Below are 21,941 nucleotides of genomic sequence, written 5' to 3'. Positions count from 1 at the left end.
AACTTTTTCTGTATTATGTAACTCTGCATCTGAGGCTTCTTAAAATTTACTCATGAATTGAATTATTTGGAATACTTTTTTAGCTTCATATCCCTCATGTAGTCAAATTATACTTACTAAACTTTTTTCTACTAAAAACCCTTGTGTTAATTTAAATAACAACATTTCTCACTAGTTATTTAGGAAAGAAAACAAATCATAAGGGATTAGTGAGTGAGTGATAATGTGATAATACAAATATATCAGAAGTCAGGTTTGAAGGACTTTCTATAAAGCTTCCTACTTTCTTTTTATTCCAATATTATCTTCCTTTGAAGTAAATGATTTGTTAATAGCCTATAAAACATGGTTTTAAATTTCTAAATATATAGAATATAAATGCTCATCAAATGAAAAAACTAGTTAATGAAATGGAAAACAGCAAACTATTTTGAGTAGCACAATAATACTGAGTTGATTTTTTGTTGATATGTTGCAGTTTCATTATCATCCAATTCAAAATGTTATCTAACTTGCATTCTGATTTTTTTTGACCCATGAATTATTTGAAAAATATGTTGCTTATTTTTATAGTTTCTACTTCTCTGGATTACAGGTAGTAGGGTAAGGAGAAGCAGTCAGCTAAATATGCTCTTAGTAGATAGTTATTCAAAGGAAATATATAAATATTTAAGAGAAAAAAGTCAAGTTGTTTAGAACTATAATTTTATATGCATAAATTGTTAATTAGTTCAGAAACCTTAATATTTAAGCTAATATTTTAACTTGTTTACTATCAAATATGTAATTGGTTCAACTAATCTAAAGGAAGAGGTGGGTTAATTAGGGAAGCTTAGGTGGGTAATTTCCAAGAAGTTTTTAAATGTGGCACTACCCTAGAAAATTTACCATCACGCAGGCCCTGAGTCTCAGCTATTCTCTTTAAGAAATTTTATTTTCTAGTACATCAAAAACACGTTAAATTCATAGGCAAACTTATGTTAACCAAGCTTAGGAGAATGACATATAAAACCCAAATATCAACTTACAATAAGAGCTGTAATTTCTAAAGGTACCAAATAAGGAAATCTACCTGCAAAGCCTAATTATAATCAAGGTGCCAGTCTATAAATTCACGGCAAGAAATACAACTATCCAGGGAACCAGACACTTCAGTCTTCTAGCAAGCACATTTTCTCCCTAGGTGCCATGTGAGCAACTATTATAATTGAAAGGTAGTTTGGTGAGTATCTAATCAGAAAAAGGCAAATTAGCTATGTGATTTGAAGTTTGATGCTCAAGTCAAGATGCTTCTCGAGGACCATGAGAGTGTCTTATTCATTTTTTGTATTCTGATTGTGCAGAACATGTTAGAGATTTTTTTAAAAGTCTGCTGAATGAGTGAACACTCTATACAGAAGAACATATATATTCCAGATGCTAGGAAATATTTTATTTGCTGCACTGAACACATTAAGTTAAAAAATACGTAATTGCTAACAATGATAACAAGGAGAAAATATCTGTAAAAATAGTAGCTAGTCAATTTTATATAAAAACCTCCTCAAAATAAATGTGAATATCTAAGGTAGGATTTGCTTATTGCACAACTCCAGGGTTGCCTTTAGTTAGAATGCAGTGTGCTACCTGGAGGTACACAACACAGTAGTACTGACCTATGGTTAGCTGATTTTTGCATTTTGAGATGAGGAACAAGAAATGCAAAGTGGATTATTCAAAATATGTGCAATTATTATAGACAAGGTGCTGAAATTACATAGTCACAATAGATAATTCATCATTAGAACAAAATCAGTGCACAGTTTCAGTGCACACTGGTTGAAACAATGCCATCAAGAACTCAGGACTTTTGCATTTGCCAGCATGTAACCAATTAAGTCTGCCTTTCTCACCCTAACCGCTCTGTACCTGAGTCACTCTTTGCTTTTTTGTTGTAGTTTTCCTTTCTTTTCAACTATTATCCTTTCAGTAACCATTATGCCCAGAATTCTTATGTCAAGGACTGTCAACTTCTATTTTCATCTTCTGGGTTAGATAAGTTAAGTGTCTTGAACATTACATATTTGCTGATGCTGTTCATTGTAGGGGTGATAGTGAGCAAAGAGCACTGGAAGGTAATCATTGTGAAAATGGGAGGAATGTTGCTTGGGGAGAGGGGGCCATTTGCATACTTTTGGGTTCATCCTGAGAAAATGCTTTGACCTCTGGTTGGATGAGAACTTGAGGCTTGTTTTATTAGCAGTTTGTAGGCTAAAGATCCAACTAATTCAACTAATCCAACTCAGATTATCTAAATGAAGAAACACCTCTGGCATATATCACCATTTGTGACTGTCCTTTTGTGTATGGGCTTCAGACTTCCATTTTTTGGCTTTGCTTCTTTGAGCAAGCCTAATTCCTATGAATGTTGGCCTTGCTTTGTCTTTAACATGGTGACAACAATAACTTCCTTACAGGATTGTAAAAAGCAAAAACATATTACATTACAATTGCTATTGAATAGTTCCTGGGACATAACAGGTTTTTCTTTTGGCATTCAATTATTAGTTGAAAGCAAAATGATTTCTCTTTAACTAAAACCTCAAGCACATTTTTGTTTGTTTGTTTTATTTTGTATACATTTTAACAATCCCATAGGAAATTCCATATGAGCACTTTCATTACTAATCTGCATTATATCTGATTTTGACTGTTGTTTTCCTATTTTTCAAATGACAATATAGATTGATAAAAGAGAACATTCAGACTTTAAGATCCTAGAAAATAGAAAGTTTAATAAAAAAATTTTTTTTTCTATTGAATATAGTAATTGGTTATGTGGAACATAGCTTAAAATTTTAAAACTTTCAGAGATAATTATTTTCTCACATTATTTCACATGGGTACCTTTTCAACTTTTCTCATTTTTCAATGATATTCTTTGTTTCCCCACTCCCCCCACCACAAGATCTATAAAGCTTATTTAAATGCAGAAGTGTAATTTTGATATCAAAACCAGAATCTGTTGAATATAAGCTATAGACCAGTTTTATCTATATGTAATAATCTTAAAGAAGTTAATATCCTTTTCCTATATAATTCGATTCTAGGATACATTTTATGGAAATAACCAGAAAATAGGAGGGAAAAAGTACACAAAAATATTCTTCAGATAATTTTGTATAATTGTAAATATTTTAAAAATATTTAAATACCCAACAAATTCAGAACAATTGCACACAGTGTTATTTCCATTTAGCATATTAGTTTATTCAAGTGTTGCTTATTGGATACTTAAAAGTATGAAAAACAAAATTATAAGCTGCATTTTAATTTTAAAAACATACATACTAAAAACATAAGGAAATACACAAGTATATTGGTGGCAGTTATGAATAAATGACACATTTTGAAATATATTTTTTCCTTGCTGTTCTAATTGTTTTCAAATGAGTATTTTTTAAGGTATTGAAAAATATGGTGTCTTATCATTGGAAACAAATCTAAATTATCAATAAATATATTACCTGTAAGTCCTGCTGATACTATTTGACTATTTCCACCACGACCTATTTTAAACTAGTGTGTAAAAATAATAATAGGATCTCTTCATAAATAATTATTTCAGTTTTAAATGAATACAAAATAGTAGAATCAACTATCACAATTTTTCTGTCTTCAATGAACTCATGGTAGACGTTCAGCATCAATGGGCGGGAGGGAGAGAGAGAGAGAGAGAGAGAGAGAGGACTCCCCTACAACCCTAATTTTTCTAGAAGGTATGTCCGAGTACCCTAAGTGAATTCAACATTTACTATCATCCTTAAATAACCATAGCTATATCATTTAAAACTTTTTTAAATTCTTGACTTTTGAATCATCTTTTGGTTGTCTGATCTTCAATACTGAATAGTTAATTTTTAAATATCCATGAACTCATGGATACTCTTATGTGTTGTCTCACATATGTGAATGTTTGCCATTTGCCTTTATGTCCAAAAAGCAACTCGTTGGGGAATAATAATATTCACTCATACATTTTTTTCATCATCAGAAATTTGAAGACAATGTTTGACTGAATTCTGGAATTAAATGTTGTGGTGATGAAATTTGAGTCCAGCTTGAATTTACTTCTCCTTGAAGTTGACTTGTGTTTTCTGCCTGTTTGCCTAAGGAGCTCTTTATCATGGGCACAAAGTAGTTTAATGAGTTTGTGGCGTTTCTGAATGTTCTGTTAAAGTTCTTTCTGGTATATATTGTAACATGTTTAGATTCAGTTCTTCCTTCATTTCTTCAGAGAAATGTTATTCCATTACATGTCTTCAATTTTTTTATTCCAGTTGCAAGATTTCTAATAAGTAATTACCCATATATTTGATTATCTTAGTGTGTCTGCTTATCAACATCTCTCAGTGAGAATCTTTAATATGTTTGTATTTTCTCTTGATTTTCTATAACTGCTTCAAATATTCTCTTATGTCATTGATTTGACTTTTATTGTATTTATTCTGATTCTTACTGTTTCTAATCTGTACATTCAAGTTGGATATTTTGGCTCTCAATTAATTTCCTTAGCTGTAAAATCTTATGTTTCAATTCATTTTGTTGTCTTTCATCTTTTCTCTGTTATCCACCTCCTTGACTCCTAATTTCTTCTATTAAATTCTTCTATATCTTAAATCGTTCTTAAGAATATGCTTTTAGTCCTTGGATTATGTTTCAAATTATTTGTTTTTATTTTGCATGTGATGTTTCATTCTTTTTTAAAATTTGTTTCTCTCCCACCTCTAACCTTTTCTTTCTTTTCTTTTTTTCCTGTTATAGTATGTTTGTACAGTTTGTACAGTTCCTTTCATTTTTTAGAAATCTTAACATAGGCAGCATCCTTCAGATCTTGTATTTGCTTTGGCTTCATGTGATTGAATTATCCTTGACACTTTTCTACATTTTAAAGAGTATTTTCTCTATTTTACTATATCTAAAGGCTAAATACTCTCATCTACACACTGTCTCTATTTGCATATTTAGTGGTATTTATGAACCTTTCCTGCACCTAAATCATCCTCTCTCCACCAGTTACTAGATTAGGTCTAGTGGAAAACATATGGTAGGGTAGGAAAGTATTGCTTTTTCCTGTTATATTAGTACTTAACTGGAGCATTTATATCAATGTTACATATTTTGTTTATGTAACCTTATCAATAATGCTAAATAATTCACATTTATTAAATTACTAGTTAGGTACTGTAGTGAAATGATTGTAATTGGACATGTAGTTAAAGGTTGTGTTTATCAACAATTCTGTATAATTAGTTTCTATATTTAGGTCAAATTGGCAAGTAGTCAGAATTGTATACACTGCCTGCATATGCTGTTTTCTGTTTGGATTATCCATAATTCTTGGGAAGTAATGGAAATAAGTGAGTGGTCTTGAACCTCTTTGACATCAGGGACTAGTTTTATGGAAGGCAGTTTTTCCACAGATGGAGGTGGGGGATAGTTCAGGTGGTAATACAAGCCACGGTTCAGGTGGTGATGTGAGCGATGGTTCAGGCGGTAATGCGAGCAGTGGGGAGCGATGGGGAGCAGCAGATGAAGCTTTGCTCGCTTGCCCCCACTCACCTCCTGCTGTGCGTCCCTGTTCCTAGCAGGCCACGGACTGGTACTAGTCCATGGCCTGGGAGCTGGGGACCCCTGAAATAAGTAATACTTCAAAACTATTTAATCATTTTTATTTTAAATAATACTTATTTTTCCTGTATAACTCATCCTAAATAATGCTTCCTTTATCCTATGTAAAACAGTCACAAGCTTTTTTTAAAAAAATGGACTTAAACATGAGAAATTTAGTTTTCTTAGTATTTTAATATAAATGTTGCTTTCTTTGCTCTCATGGAGTCATGAACTTCTAGCTAAAGTATAGCAGCAGAAAAACAAACAACTTCTGAGAAAATATTTGGCAGACAAAATGAATGCCCCATGATGAGTCTCACCTTTGAGGAAAGTCAAAGAACAACCAAGGTACATTTGTAAAAGATTATTAGATAAAAGAAATTATTTGCATACTGCTGGGATACACATACTACTCTGTGGGAACTTCCTTCAGAGTTAGGATGTTTCTAAGGGAATGCGTTAAACTGTATAGATATCTATACAAGCATAGAGGGCATGTGTATGACTTTTCAGCAGAAAGATCGTTTTATTTTCCAAACCTATGTTTTCTTGGTCCCTTCTAGATTATGCAATATATTTCACTGGGTAACCATGGCAGTGCAGTAATTCTCCAGTTAAAGCTTCTTTATGTAACAAAGCTTACATTTTTTTTTTTCTAGCAGCAGGAAACAGTTGACTGAAAAGCAAATCACAGTTTTTTGAGACTAGATGCATGCTGTGTAATTCTGAGTTCAGCATGTGTCTTGGGGGGCATGTTTAATATTTTTTTTTTCCTGAGACTGTTCTATTTTGTCTGCCTGGAGGTACAAAAGACAGTCTGTTCAACTGTTAATACTCTATATTTGTGTAGGCAAGAACTTACAATTGTTAAAATCAAGTTAAAAATTGCAAATTATTTTTTGCTTTCCCTTTACAATATATTCTGGTTGAAACACTTTCTTCCTTTTTGGGCATATAAATTGGCTCTTTGAAGATGTTTTCATGTTTAGGGTAATAAAAGTAGAAAATGACAGTACTGAAGAAATTTGCCTTTACTAATATTAGTCATATATACTTTATAAAACACATTTGGTCTCTCTCTGATTTTTCAACATATATATGTGTGTATGTGTATATGTAAATCATTTTCGAGTATTTATTTAATGTGTCCATGCAATCTACAGAGAACATACAAAATAGGTCTCTCCTCTTATAAGGGTGAAACTTAAGTAAAAAAGAGCCTGCAAGTATTTAGGTTCATGTGGACAATAGCTACTTGTTGATATATACAGATGTTAATAAGCTAAAGAAAGTAAATTACTTCATCTGTTTTTTCAACCAAACTCCTTAGGTAGAATTCAATGGAAATTTGAAATTTTGCTTACCATATGGTTCCCTTTGTTATTTTTTTGTCCAAAACACCTTTTTCTCAAACATTTAATGTATAATATTTGGCGAAGTAAGTTGCTTTACTACTGAGAGGCTGAGTTCCTTTTGAATATTGTAAATATAAAAAATTAATATAGTTTTACCTGCATTTACATAGTTTTTGAAATCTAAATTATTTTCTTGAAACTGACTGCATTTCTGTCACTCCCAAAGAATGAGATGGGATTTTGCCTCATGGAATTTAAACATGAACTACAACACTAGAAAGAAGCCCCAGAAAGCGTAGCTTGTCCAATATCAGAGAATAATTAACAAAAAAGTTTTTATGGATTGTTTTAAGGATAATATTTCATTCCTGATTTTTTAATGTAATTTGAAATGTTAGCATTAGAAACTCATGTTTTGTGTTTGTGTATCAGATTTTATGCCATATTTTAGCATAGTAAGCATAGTAGAAAACATGGAGATAAGAAGCTAGGAAAACTAGAAATGCATAAATAAAATATGGTGATTTAAAAAAGGAAATAGGAATAAACAACTAGAAATAATAAGAAATAAAAAGGAGAAATTAAAACAGAATAAGAAATATTCTTATGTACAAAATAAAAAGTACTCAACTAGAAACAGTATGTAGTTTGTCACAATTTCTTTGCCTTTTAAAATGTTTATCGGGCTTCCCTGGTGGCGCAGTGGTTGAGAATCCGCCTGCCGATGCAGGAGACACGGGTTCGTGCCCTGGTCCGGGAAGATCCCACATGCCGCGGAGCAACTAAGCCCGTGAGCCATGGCCGCTGAGCCTGTGCGACCGGAGCCTGTGCTCCGCAACGGGAGAGGCCACAACAGTGAGAGGCCCGCATACCGCAAAAAAAATAAAATAAAATAAAATAAAATAAAATAAAATGTTTATCATATATCCATTATTATATATCTATGGGTATCCAACTATTTTCAGAAAGAGACACTAAAAATACGAGTGCTAAAGATTTATGTTGTAGAGATTAACTGAAATACTGTCAATCATTAACTATATCAAAAACATTTGTTTTGATATTTCTTTGATATCTTTTTTTTTCTCATTTGTATTATCAACAATGGATATAGTTTAATTTAGGATTTAGGATACCAGTGTAAGTATGTGGCATATATATTTTCTTAATTTTGCATCAATCTATACATTTAATTATTATGATGGAAAAATGTTAATATCTCATTGCAGAAAATCTTGTGGAATGAGAGATATTGTTGTAGCTATCTTTGAAATCATAGTTTAGCACTCTCTGATCTCTTGGCCATAATATTTAAATCCTTCCCATGCGAAAAATTCTCACTTCTCCCCCAAAAGTCTCATTCCATCACAGCATTGGCTTGAATTCTATCATCTCATCATCTAATCATGTAAATTTGTGGATGTTGCTTCTCAGGGCTGGTACCTAAGGTGTAGCTCCCTAGATGTCGCTTCTCTTAATCCAAAGACTTCTCTTAATCTTAAAATTTACTTACTTAATCCAAAACTTAATCCAAATTCTACTAATCCAAAGACTAAAAAAACAATTTGCCCTTCCTTCATCCAACATATAATGGGGGAGAATAAGACAGGATGACCTCAAAAAACACACATAGGGGAAGAGAGAAAGACAGAGTCACATAGAAATCATTGGTCCATGGCAATTCTAAAATCCAGCTTGGCAAATTTTGTGGGTTTCTTGATTAGGGGGGTTCTATTCCCTGGGAATTCTTCTTTATTACTTTTAACTCTGTCCACTTCCGTTTATGTAAGAAAGGCTTTCACATGTTTCAAAATGCCTATATCTTTCAGCCCATAAATATATAAGTTCTTTTAATGTTTGCTATCATATATGGCCTTTACTATGTTGAGGTAGGTTGCCTCTATGCCCATAAATGAGTTTTGAATTTTGTCAAAAGCTTTTTCTGCACCTATTGAGATGATCATATGGTTTTTATCCTTCAGTTTGTTAATATGGTGTAACACATTGATGGATTTGTGTATATTGAAGAATCCTTGCATCACTGGGATAAATCCCACTTGATCATGGTGTATTATCTTTTTAATGTGTTGTTGGATTTGGTTAGCTAGTATTTTGTTGAGGATTTTTGCATCTACATTCATCAGTGATATTGACCTGTAATTTTCTGTTTTTGTGACATCTTTACCTGGTTTTGGTATCAGGGTGCTGGTGATCTCATAGAATGAGCTTGGGAGTGTTCCTCACTCTGTAATTTTTTGGAAGACTTTGAGAAGGATAGGTGTTAGCTCTTATCTAAATGTTTGATAGAATTCACCTGTGAAGCCATCTGGCCCTGGACTTTTGTTTGTTGGAAGATTTTTAATCACAGTTTCAATTTCATTACTTGTGATAGGTCTGTTTATATTTTCTAATTCTTCCTGGTTCAGTCTTGGAAGGTGGTACTTTAAGAATTTGTCCATTTCTTCCAGGTTGTCCATTTTATTGGCATATAGCTGCTTGTAATTTCTTATGATCCTTATTTTTTGTAACTTCTCCTTTTTCATTTCTAATTTTATTGACTTGAGTCTTCTCCCCTTTTTTCTTGATGAGTCTGGCTAAAGGTTTATCAATTTTGTCTTCTCAAAGAACCAGCTTTAGTTTTGATGATCTTTGCTATTTTTTCTTTCATTTCTATTTCATTTATTTCTTCTCTGATTTTCATGATTTATTTCCTTCTACTAACTTTGGATTTTGTTTGTTCTTTTTTCTCTAGTTGCTTTAGGTATAAAGTTAGGTTATTTGAGATTTTTCTTTTTTCTTAAGGTAGGAATGTATTGCTAAAAACTTCCCTCTTAGAACTGCTTTTGCTGCATTCCATAGGTTTTGGGTCATTGTGTATTCATTGTCATTTGTTTCTAGGTATTTTTTGATTTCTTCAGTGATCACTTGGTTATTTGGTAGCATATTGTTTAGCCTCCATGCATTTGTGTTTTTTACAATTTTTTTTCCTGTAATTGATTTCTAATCTCATAGTGTTGTGTTTGGAAAAGATGCTTGATATGATTTCAATTTTCTTAAATTTAGCAAAGCTTGATTTGTGACCGAAGATGTGATCTATCCTGGAGAATGTTCCATGAGCACTTGAGAAGAATATGTATTCTGTTGTTTTTGGATGGAATGTCCTATAAATATCAATAAAGTGTATCTGGGCTATTATGTCATGTAAGGCTTGTGTTTCCCTTTAATTAATTTTCTGTCTGGATGATCTCTCCCTTGGTGTACATGGAATGTTAAAGTCTCCCACTATTATTGTGTTACTGTCAATTTCCCCTTTTATGGCTGTTAGCATTTGCCTTATGTATTGTATTGCTCCTATGTTGGGTGCATAAATATTTACAACTGTTATATATTCTTGGCTTGATCCCTTTATCATTATATAGTGTCCTTCCTTGTCTCTTGTGACAGTATTTTAAAGTCTATTTTGTCTGATATGAGAATTGCTACTCCAGCTTTCTTCTGATTTCCATTTGCATGGAATATCTTTTTCCATCCCCTCACTTTCATTCTGTATGTGTACCCGGGTCTGAAGTGTGTCTCTTGTAAACAACGTACATACAGGTCTTGTTTTTGTACCCATTCAGCCAGTCTGTTTCTTTTGGTTGGAGCATTTAATCCATTTACATTTAAGGTAATTATTGATATGTATGTTCCTATTACCATTTTCTTAATTGTTTTGGGTTTGTTTTTATAGGTCTTTTTCTTCTCTTGTGTTTCCTGCCTAGAGAAGTTCTTTTAGCATTTATTGTAAAGCTAGTCTGGTGTTGCTGAATTCTTTTAGTTTTTACTTGTCTCTAAAGCTTTTGATTTCTCTGTCATATCTGAATGAGAGCCTTGCTGGGTAGAGTAATCTTGGTTGTAGGTTTTTCCCCTTTCATCACTTTAAGTTTATCCTGCTGGCCTGCAGAGTTTCTGCTGAAAGATCAGCTGATAATCTTATGGGGATTTCCTTGTATGTCATTTGTTGCTTTTCCCTTGCTGCTTGTACTATTTTTTCTTTGTATTTAATTTTTGATAGTTTGATTAATATGTCTTGATGTGTTTTTCCTGGGTTTATCTTGTATGGGACTCTGCACTTTCTGGCCTTGACTATTTCCTTTCTCATGTTAGGGAAGTTTTTGACTCTAATCTCTTCAAATATTTTCTCAGACCCTTTCTCTTTCTCTTCTTCTGGGACACCTATAATTTGAATGTTGGTGCATTTAATGTTGTCCCAGAGGTCTCTGAGACTGTTCTCAATTCTTTTCATTCCTTTTCTTTATTCTGCTCAGCAGCAGTTATTTCCACCATTCTATCTTCCAGGTCACTTATCCGTTCTTCTGCCTCAGTTATTCTGCTATTGATTCCTTCTAGCATATTTTAAATTTCAGTTATTGTGTTGTTCATCATTGTTTGTTTGCTCTTTAGTTCCTCTATTTCCTTATTAAACGTTTCTTGTATTTTCTCCATTCTTTTTCCAAGATTTTGGATCCTCTGTACGATCGTTACTCTGAATTCTTTTTTGTATATATGTGCCACATCTTCTTTATCCATTCATCTGATGATGTACACTTAGGTTGCTTCCATGTCCAGTCTATTGTAAATAGAGCTGCAATGGACATTTTGGTACATGACTCTTTTTGAATTATGGTTTTCTCAGGGTATATGCCCAGGACTGGGATTGCTGGGTCATATGATAGTTCTACTTTAGGGTTTTTAAGGAACCTCAATACTGTTCTCCATAGTGGCTGTATCCAATTTACATTCCCACCAACAGTGCAACAGGGTTCCCTTTTCTCGACAACCTCTCCAGCATTTACTGTTTATAGATTTTTTGATGATGGCCATTCTGACCAGTGTGAGGTGATATCTCATTGTAGTTTTGATTTGCATTTCTCTAATGATTAATGATGTTGAGCGTCCTTTCATGTGTTTGTTGGCAATCTGGATATCTTATTTGGAGAAATGTCTATTTAGGTCTTCTGCCCATTTTTGGATTGGGTTGTTTGTTTTTTTGTATATTGAGCTGCATGAGCTGCTTGTATGTTTTGGAGATTAATCCTTTGTCAGTTGCTTCATTTGCAAATATTTTCTCCCATTCTGAGGGTTGTCTTTTCATCTTGTTTATGGTTTCCTCTACTGTGCAAAAGCTTTTAAGTTTCATTAGGTCCCATTTGTTTATTTTTGTTTTTATTTCCATTTCTCTAGGAGGTGGGTCAAAAAGCATCTTGCTGTGATTTACGTCATAGAGTGTTCTGCCTACATTTTCCTCTAAGAGTTTGATGCTGTCTGGACTTACATTTAGGTCTTTAATCCATTTTGAGTTTATTTTTTGTATGGTGTTAGGGAGTGTTCTAATTTCATTCTTTTACATGTAGCTGTCCAGTTTTCCTAGCACCACTTTTTGAAGAGGCTGTCTTTTCTCCACTGTATATTCTTGCCTCCTTTGTCAAAGATAAGGTGACCATATATGCATGGGTTTATCTCTGGGTTTTCTATCCTGTTCCATTGATCTATATTTCTGTTTTTGTGCCAGTACCATATTGTCTTGATTACTGTAGCTTTGTAGTATAGTCTGAAGTCAGGGAGCCTGATTCCTCCAGCTCCATCTTCTGTTCTCAAGATTGCTTTGGCTATTCAGGGTCTTTTGTGTTTCCATACAAATTGTGAAACTTTTTCTTCTAAGTCTGTGAAAAATGCCAGTGGTAGTTTGATAGGGATTGCACTGAATCTGTAGATTGCTTTGGGTAGTAGAGTCATTTTCACAATATTGATTCTTCCAATCCAAGAACATGGTATATCTCTCCATCTGCTTGTATCATCTTTAATTTCTTTCATCAGTGTCTTATAATTTTCTGCATACAAGTGTTTTGTCTCCTTAGGTAGGTTTATTCCTATATATTTTATTCATTTTGTTGCAATGGTAAATGGGAGTGTTTTCTTAATTTCACTATCAGATTTTTCATCATTAGTGTATAGGAATGCAAGAGATTTCTGTGCATTAAATTTGTATCCCGCTACTTTACCTAATTCATTGATTAGCTCTAGTAGTTTTCTGGTAGTATCTTTAGGATTCTCTTTCTATATTATCATGTCATCTGCAAACAGTGACAACTTTACTTCTTTCCAATTTGGATTCCTTTTATTTCTTCTTCTTCTCTGATTGCTGGGGCTAAAACTTCCAAAACTATTTTGAATAATAGTAGTAAGAGTGGGCAACCTTGTATTGTTCCTGATCTTAGTGGAAATGGTTTCAGTTTCTCACCATTGAGGATGATGTTGGCTATGGGTTTGTCATGTATGGCCTTCATTATGTTGAGGAAAGTTCCCTCTATGCCTACTTTCTGAAGGGTTTTTATCATAAATGGATGTTTAATTTTGTTGAAAGCTTTCTCTGCATCTATTGAGATGATCATGTGGTTTTTCTCCTTCAATTTGTTAATATGGTGTAGCACATTGATTGATTTGCATATATTGAAGAATCCTTGCATTCCTGGGATAAACCCCACTTGATCATAATGTATGGTCCTTTCATTGTGCTGTTGGATTCTGTTTGCTAGTATTTCGTTGAGGATTTTTCAATCTATGTTCATCAGTGATACTGACCTGTAGTTTTCTTTCTTTTTGACATCTTTGTCTGGTTTTGATATGAAAGTGATGGTGGCCTCATAGAATGAGTTTGGGAGTGTTCCTCCCTCTGCTATCTTTTGGAAGAGTTTGAGAAGGATAGGTGTTTGCTCTTCTCTAAATGTTTGATAGAATTCGCCTGTGAAGCCATCTGGTCCTGGGCTTTTGTTTGTTGGAAGATTTTTAATCATAGTTTCCATTTCACTGCTTGTGATTGGTCTGTTCATATTTTCTATTTCTTCCTGGTTCAGTCTCAGAAGGTTGTGCATTTCTAAGAATTTGTCCATTTCTTCCAGGTTGTCCATTTTATTTGCATATAGTTGCTTTTAGTTCTCTCTCATGATCCTTTGTATTTCTGCAGTGTCATTTGTTACTTCTCCTTTTTCATTTCTAATTCTATTGAGTCTTCTCCCTTTTTTTTCTTGATAAGTTTGGCTAATGGTTTATTAATTTTGTTTATCTTCTCAAAGAACCAGCTTTTTGTTTTATTGATCTTTGCTATCATTTCCTTCATTTCTTTTTCATTTATTTCTTCTGTGATCTTTATGATTTCTTTCATTCTGCTAACATTGGGGTCTTTTTGTTCTTTCTCTAATTGTTTTAGGCATAAGGTCAGGTTGTTTTTATTGAGATGTTTCTTGTTTCTTAAGGTAGGCTTGTATAGCTATAAACTTCCCTCTTTGAACTGCTTTTGGTGCATCCCATAGGTTTTGTGTGGTTGTGTTTTCAATGTCATTTGTTTCTAGGTATTTCTTCATTTCCTCTTCGACGTCTTCAGTGATCTCTTGGTTATTAAGTAGTGTGTTGTTTATCCTCCATGTGTTTTTATTGCTTACAGATTTTTTTCCTGTCATTGATATCTAGTTTCATAGTGTTGTGGTTGGAAAATATACTTGATAAGATTTCCATTTTCTTAAATTTACCAAGACTTGAGTTCTGACCCAAGATATGATCTATCCTAGAGAATGTTCCATGAGCACTTGAGAATAATGTGTACTCTGTTGTTTTTGGATGGAATGTCCTATAAATATCAATTAAGTCCATCTTGTTTAATGTATCATTTAAAGCTTACTTCCTTATTTTCATTTCAGATGATCTGTCCATTGGTGAAAATAGGGTGTTAAAGTCCCCTACTATGATTGTGTTACTGTCGATTTCCCCTTTTATGGCTGTTAGTATTTGCCTTATGTATTGAGGTGCTCCTATGTTGGGTGCATAAATATTTACAATTTTTATAACTTCTTCTTGGATTGATCCCTTGATCATTATGTAGTTTCCTTCTTTGTCTTTGTTTTAAAGTCTATTTTTTCTGATATGAGAATAGCTACTCCAGTTTTCTTTTGATTTCCATTTGCATGGAATATCTTTTTCCATCCCCACACTTTCAGTCTGTATGTGTCCCAATTTCTGAAGTGGGTCTCTTGTAGACAGCATATATATGGGTCTTGTTTTCATATCCATTCAGCCAGTCTGTGTCTTTTGGTGGGAGTATTTAATCCATTTACATTTAAGGTAATTATCTATATGTATCTTCCTATTACCATTTTCTTAATTGTTTTGGGTTTGTTATTTTAGGTCTTTTCCTTCTCTTGTATTTCCTGTCTAGAGAAGTTCCTTTAGCATTTGTTGTATAGCTGGTTTGGTGGTGCTGAATTCTCTTAGTTTTTGCTTGTCTGTAAAGTTTTTAATTTCTCCATCAAATCTGAATGAGCTTCTTGCTGGGTAGAGTAATCTTGGTTGTAGGTTTTTCTCCATCATCACCTTAAATATGTCCTGCCACTCCCTTCTGGCTTGCAGAGTTTCTGCTGAACGATCAGCTGTTAAACTTATGGGGATTCCCTTGTATGTTATTTGTTGTTTCTCCCTTGCTGCTTTTAATAATTTTTTCTTTGTATTTAATTTTTGATAGTTTGATTAATATGTGTCTTGGCGTGTTTCTCCTTGGATTTATCCTGTATGGACTCTCTGTACTTCGTGGACTTGATTAACTATTTCCTTTCCCATATTAGGGAAGTTTTCAACTATAATCTCTTCAAATATTTTCTCAGTCCCTTTCTTTTTCTCTTCTTCTTCTGGGACCCCTATAATTTGAATGTTGGTGCATTTAATGTTGTCCCAGAAGTCTCTGAGACTGTCCTTAATTATTTTCATTCTTTTTTCTTTATTCTGCTCGGTTGTAGTTATATCCACTATTTTATCTTCCAGGTCACTTATCCATTCTTCTGCCTCAGTTATTCTGTTATTGATCCCTTCTAGAGAATTTTTAATTTCATTTATTGTGTTGTTCATCTCTGTTTGTTTGCTCTGTAGTTCCTCTAGGTCCTTGTTAAACATTTCTTATATTTTCTCCATTCTATTTCCAAGATTTTGGATCATCTTTACTGTTATTATTCTGAATTTTTCAGGTAGTCTGCCTATTTCCTCTTTCTTTGTTAGCTCTGGTGGGTTTTTGCCTTGCTCCTTCATCTTTTGTGTGTTTCTCTGTGTTCTCATTTTGCTTAACTTACTGTTTTGGGGGTCTCCTTTTCGCAGGCTGCAGGTTCGTAGTTCCCATTGTTTTTGGTGTCTGTCCCCAGTGGTAAGGTTGGTTCAGTGGGTTGTGTAGGCTTCCTGGTGGAGGGAATTAGTGCCTGTGTTCTCGTGGATGATTCTGGATCTTGTCTTTATGGTGGGCATGTCCACGTCTGGTGGTGTATTTTTGGGTGTCTGTGACCTTATGATTTTAGGCAGCCTCTGTGCTAATACATGGGGTTGTGTTCCTGTCTTGCTAGGTGTTTGGCATAGGGTGTCCTGCACTGTAGCTTGCTGCTCGTTGAGTTGAGCTGGGTCTTGGTGTTGAGTTGGAGAACTCTGGGAGATTTTTGCCGTTTGATATTACGTGGAGCTGGGAGATCTCTTGTGGACCAGTGTCCTGAACTTGACTCTCCCACCTCAGTGGCACAGCCCTGACACCTGGCTGGAGCACAAAGAGCTTGTCCTCCACATTGCTCAGAATAGAAGGGAGAGAAAAAATAAATAAAGGAAGAAGATAAAATAAAATAATGTTATTAAAATAAAAAATAATTATTAAGAAAAAAATTTTTTAAGTAATTTAAGAACAAACAACCAAAAAAAATGGACAGAGAGAACCCTAGGGCAAATGGTAAAAGCAAAGCTATACAGACAAAATCACACACAGAAGCATACACATACATACTAACAAAAAGAGAAAAAGACATAAAAACATATATATCATTGTTCTCAAAGTCCATCTCCTCAATTTGGGATGATTTGTTGTCTATTCAGTTATTCCACAGATGCAGGGTACATCAAGTTGATTGTGGAGATTTAATCTTCTGCTCCTGAGGCTGCTGGGAGAAAGTTCCCTTTGTTGTCTTTTTTCACACAGCTCCTGGGGTTCAGCTTTGGATTTGGTACCAACTCTGTGTGTAGGTTTCCTGAGGTCATCTGTTCTTCACTCAGACAGAATGGGGTTAAAGGAGCAGGTCAGTAGGGGGCTCTGGTTCACTCAGGCCAGGCAGAGGGAGGGGTATGGATGCGGGGCAAGCCTGCGGCGGCAGAGGCTGATGTGACGTCGAACCAGCCTGAGGTACGCCATGCATTCTTCCTGGGAAGTTGTCCCTGAATCATGGGACCCTGGCGGTGGCGGGCTGCACAGGCTCCCTGGAGAGTGACCTGTGCTTGCACACAGGCTTCTTGGTGGTGCAGCAGCAGCCTTAGTGTCTCATGCCCGTCTCTGGGGTCCGTGCTGATAGCCGCGGCTCACACCCATCTCTGGAGCTCTTTTAAGTGGCGCTTTTAATGCCCTCTCCTCACGCACCAGGAAACAAAGAGGCAAGAAAAAGTCTCTTGCCTCTCAGACATGTCCAGACCTTTTCTAGCCATGGCAGACCTGGCTAGCTGTGGCACACTAGCCCCCTTCAGGCTGTGTTCACGCAAGCAACCCCAGTCCTCTCCCTGGGATCTGACCTGGGAAGCCCGAGCCTCAGCTCTCAGACCCCGCCAGCCTCACCGGGTGAGCCGAGAAGCCTCTTGGGCTTGTGAGTGCTGGTTGGCACTGATCTTCTGTGCGGGAATCTCTCTGCTTTACCCTCCGCACCCCTGTTGCTGTGCTCTCTTCCATGGCTTCAAAGCTTCCCCCCTCTACCACCAGCAGTATCTGCCCGCGAAGGGGCTTCCTAGTGTGTGGAAACCTTTCCTCTTTCATAGCTCCCTCCCAGAGGTGCAGTTCCCATCCCTATTCTTTGTCACTGTTTTGCTCTTTTGCCCTACCCAGGTACGTGGGGAGTTTCTTACCTTTTGGGAGGTCTGAGGTCTTCTGCCAGCATTCAGTAGGTGTTCTGTAGGAGTTGTTCCACATGTAGATGTATTTCTGATGTATTTGTGGGGAGGAAGGTGCTCTCCGCATCTTACTGTTCCGCCATCTTTAAGCTCCCCCTCCTTTTTGATTCTTGTTTAAATAATCATTTTCTAACCCCCACACAATACAGTCTTCTATATATATCCTATTAATAGTTTCAAGGTATTTGCTTTCATATTTAGTTATTTAAGAAATCTAATATTTGGTGAGTATATTTTTATGTTGTTGTAGGAATTTAAATACTTTTAATGTAGATAATTTTTTATTATTCATCCTCCAATTGTTTATAGTGCCTTGTCTTTCATATACCAAGTTTCCACACATTAATGACTTGGTTTCTGGGCTCTATTTTGTGCTTACCATTAGTATCCTTGTCAGTCAATCCAATAAATTAGTGAATTTAATTAGTATAGAGATCTAGTATGGCAAATTATACCTTACTCATTTTGTTGCAGTTATCTTGGTGGTTATCATATCTGTGAATTATTAATTAATAATAATAATAGCATACTTAAGTTGAATATCTTAGTAGAAGAGTAAACCTAATCTTAAAGTTATTAAATTTTACTAAAATTAAACTATACAAAATAAGTACAAAAATAATGAAAAGTGACATTTTTTACAAACATTCATTTGTTAATTTGGAGGCTATGTTAAAATACTTTAGTAGGACTCAGGCCAAAGTGGGATGCAAGATAAAAACAAATACTCTGTTGCTAATTGACGGTCAGTGAGATTATCATGAGAAAATTATAGTAGTCTTCTAGTATAAATTTTCTAATTCATGTTTCATGTTCATATCATTTTAATCTACCTGTAGTAAAACTCAACTAGATCACTGTAAAAAGTAAAATTTTCACCTACTCCAAAGTTCCATTTCGTGATACTAATATACTTTTTTTCAAATATTATTTCCTATTAGCTCATTTCATATTCATAAATTTTAGCTTAAGGAAACCTCTTGCTACATTCACCACACTACTTGATCCATTATCCCACTGTGTTTATTTACTTATTATGTTTACTCTTCTTTGCATATAACTTATTCATCTTTACATTTATAGAATCAATTTATGTTTCAATGCCCAGATTAAATATTGACTTACCTGTCACTCCAAAGCAGTGACCTCTTCCTTTGCATATGTTTATCTTTACCCTCTGTAACATAAACAAATTAATTTCTATCTCATATTATTATTAGTTATGTGATAGCTCCATTTCTTTTAATAGACTGTCTATTCTTATAAGCCATACCTGTGTCTGGTTCACCTTTACTTACTCAAAGTGTCTGTTCTTATCATATAGTACATGATTTACATACTGTTGAATTAATGTAAACTACAGATTTGTTAAAAGGATACAGAGAAAGAATAAATAATGACAGTAAGTTAAGGAGGAGGTTGTGAACACAGAGAAGACAAACAGAATCATAAAGAGCATTTGATGTTTGAGGATAGATTAAAATACTACAAAAAGTTTGTTACAGATTTTTCTAGGAAGATAATGGTAGGTAAATCCCTAGAACTGATGGTATCTACCCAAGCAATTAGTAATTCAGAGCTGTATGTGGGAAACTGTTGTACAAAATAAGTTGTCAGTATAAATGACCCATGTGTTAGAGAACAAATATGACTCATATAAGTAAATGGAAAATAGACAATTTATATAAAAATCAAATAACAAAGACAAGAAAACAATGTTTAATAATTATTGAAGGCTAACACACACATGTAGACTCACAGTCACATTCAGAGATACAGCCAATGAACAACTATGGAAGACTCTAGTTACTGTTCATAGCCGAGGAACAGGGATCTTAATTGTTATAAATTGTTTCTTGATGATATAGGCTTATGTGCTGCTTTAAGAAAGCAATCAATCATAGACATCACTGTGACATATACTGAAAATAAAACAAAATAAACTGGTTAACTGTCATAATGGTATTGAGCCTTCATTTTACCTAACTTTCTAGTCAAGTTTAACAGACTAGATCATGACTACTGGGATATCATACTTTCTTTGGTTTACTCCTATCTTACTGGCTGCTTCTTTTAGATCTCCTGTACTAATTCCTCTCATCAACCTGATTTCATATATTGGAGTGCCAGTGATACATTTGTTGGACATTTTCCCTTTTCTCACTAAACTACACTACAAATCTATACCACCTATCTGCTATTTCCCAAATTATGTCTCTAACCTGGCTCTAGTTCTCTTTCCAAAACTCCACAATATTTACCCAACTGCCTATTTGATATCTTCATTTGGCGATGTCACTTGAAATAGTGCCAGGTGACTACTAGGTGACCAATGAATATTTATCAAATCAAGAACTTAAAAGAATGATACTTACAACCAAGTAGAGTTTACTCCTGGAATGAAAGAATGGCTCAACATTAGAAAATATTTTAATGTAATTAAATGCATCAACAAATTAAAGAAAAAAAGCAATGTAACTATTTTAAAATATGCTGCATTTTTTTTTTCAAAATTCAGGAAGCTTTTCCAATAAAAAAGCTGAATTAAAATAGGATTTGATACTACATTAAAATAATTTTAAAACTATGTAGAAAATCCTGATAGTAAGCATATTATATATTAAAATATTAGTCTTATTCCCATTAAAACTGGGATGAAGACAGTGATACCAACCATCATTCAACTTTGTTCCAGAGGCTCTAAATAATGCAATATTAAAAAAAAAGAAATAAAATAAAATATTAAAAAGAGATGCAGATGACATGAATGTATGGCAAAATGAAAACAAGAGACAGTATTAAAATTATTTGGAGACAGTATTAAAATTATTTGCAAAGTGACTAGAACAAGTATATAACAAATTAGGAAATTTTTATTATACACAAACACAAAGACACTATAATATCTGAAATAAAAAAGTATATCAGGGAATAAAACTGTAAAATTTTGCTGCATGATACAAACCAAAACCTGCACATATATGAGAAAACATGCTACAGACCTGTATAGGAAAACTGAACATCATGAAAATATTTAAAAGATTATATAGTTAATGCAATATATTTATTTATACATTCATTGATTCAACAAATATTTATTGAATTTAATACCCACTAGGAATACAGGGATAAGCAAGATGGCTATGATTCAGCCTCCTACAGCTTACATTCAAATGGTAGAGACAAATAGACATATAAACAAATAAATATTGTTTAAGGTAATTATAAATGGTACAAACAAATATAAAGTAAGGGCATAGGCATGAGCCTGATGGTGGTGGTGGCATTGGTCTTAAAAGATAGGTGGTCAGGGACAGTCTCTGTGAAGGGGACATTTCAGGAGAGACATCTGAACAGTGAGGGGTCATTACAGGAACAATATGAGAAAAACATCTACTTAGAGGCATCAACAAGTGCAAAAGCCCTGAGGCCAGAGTGATTTGGGTATGTTTGGGAAGAGCAAAACAATTAACAATGTCTGGAGCAGAAGGGGAATGTGGTAGAAGATGAATTTGGATGAGTAGTTAAAAAAAGAAAAGACTACTGTAGGACCCATACACACATACCCATATATATCTGTATTGTATTATATTTAAGCATTTCAATATATTTTTTAATACCTTGTATTTAAAAGGTGAATACTCTTATTAGGCAAAAAAAAAAAGTTCTTAAAAAACATAATGTACCAGAGCAGCAAGGATGGTGGAATAGAAAGACCCTGTGCTCATCTCTCATGAGCAGACCAAAATCACAACTATCTGCAGAACAACCATTGATGAAAAAGACTGGAACCTACCAGAAAAGATTTTCTACAACTAAACACATAAAGAATGAACCACAACAGCATGGGTAGGAGGGATAGACTCCCAATATAATCAAATCCCATATACCCCAGGTGGGTGACCCACAAACTGGAAAATAATTATATTGCATGTAATATAATTACATTAG

General features: G+C 34.2%; 1 protein-coding gene across 8 annotated transcripts in view; it reads left to right on the top strand.

The window, feature by feature from the left end:
• Nucleotides 1-21,941, top strand: part of STPG2 (sperm tail PG-rich repeat containing 2) — a 574,187-nt gene that overhangs the window by 485,281 nt on the left and 66,965 nt on the right. The window contains exon 13 of one of the 8 annotated variants that reach the window (XM_067036901.1): nucleotides 5,878-5,891. The exons of the other annotated variants lie outside the window; for them this stretch is intronic. Coding sequence (XP_066893002.1) covers nucleotides 5,878-5,883 — 6 coding nt within the window. The 3' untranslated portion in view covers nucleotides 5,884-5,891. Of the gene's footprint in view, nucleotides 1-5,877; nucleotides 5,892-21,941 lie in introns of those variants that run through there. 8 annotated transcript variants of the gene reach the window in all.

This window comes from Kogia breviceps, chromosome 6 (assembly GCF_026419965.1).
Source record: "Kogia breviceps isolate mKogBre1 chromosome 6, mKogBre1 haplotype 1, whole genome shotgun sequence".
NCBI lineage: Eukaryota > Metazoa > Chordata > Mammalia > Artiodactyla > Physeteridae > Kogia > Kogia breviceps.
This window is presented reverse-complemented; position numbering and strand designations above follow the sequence as displayed.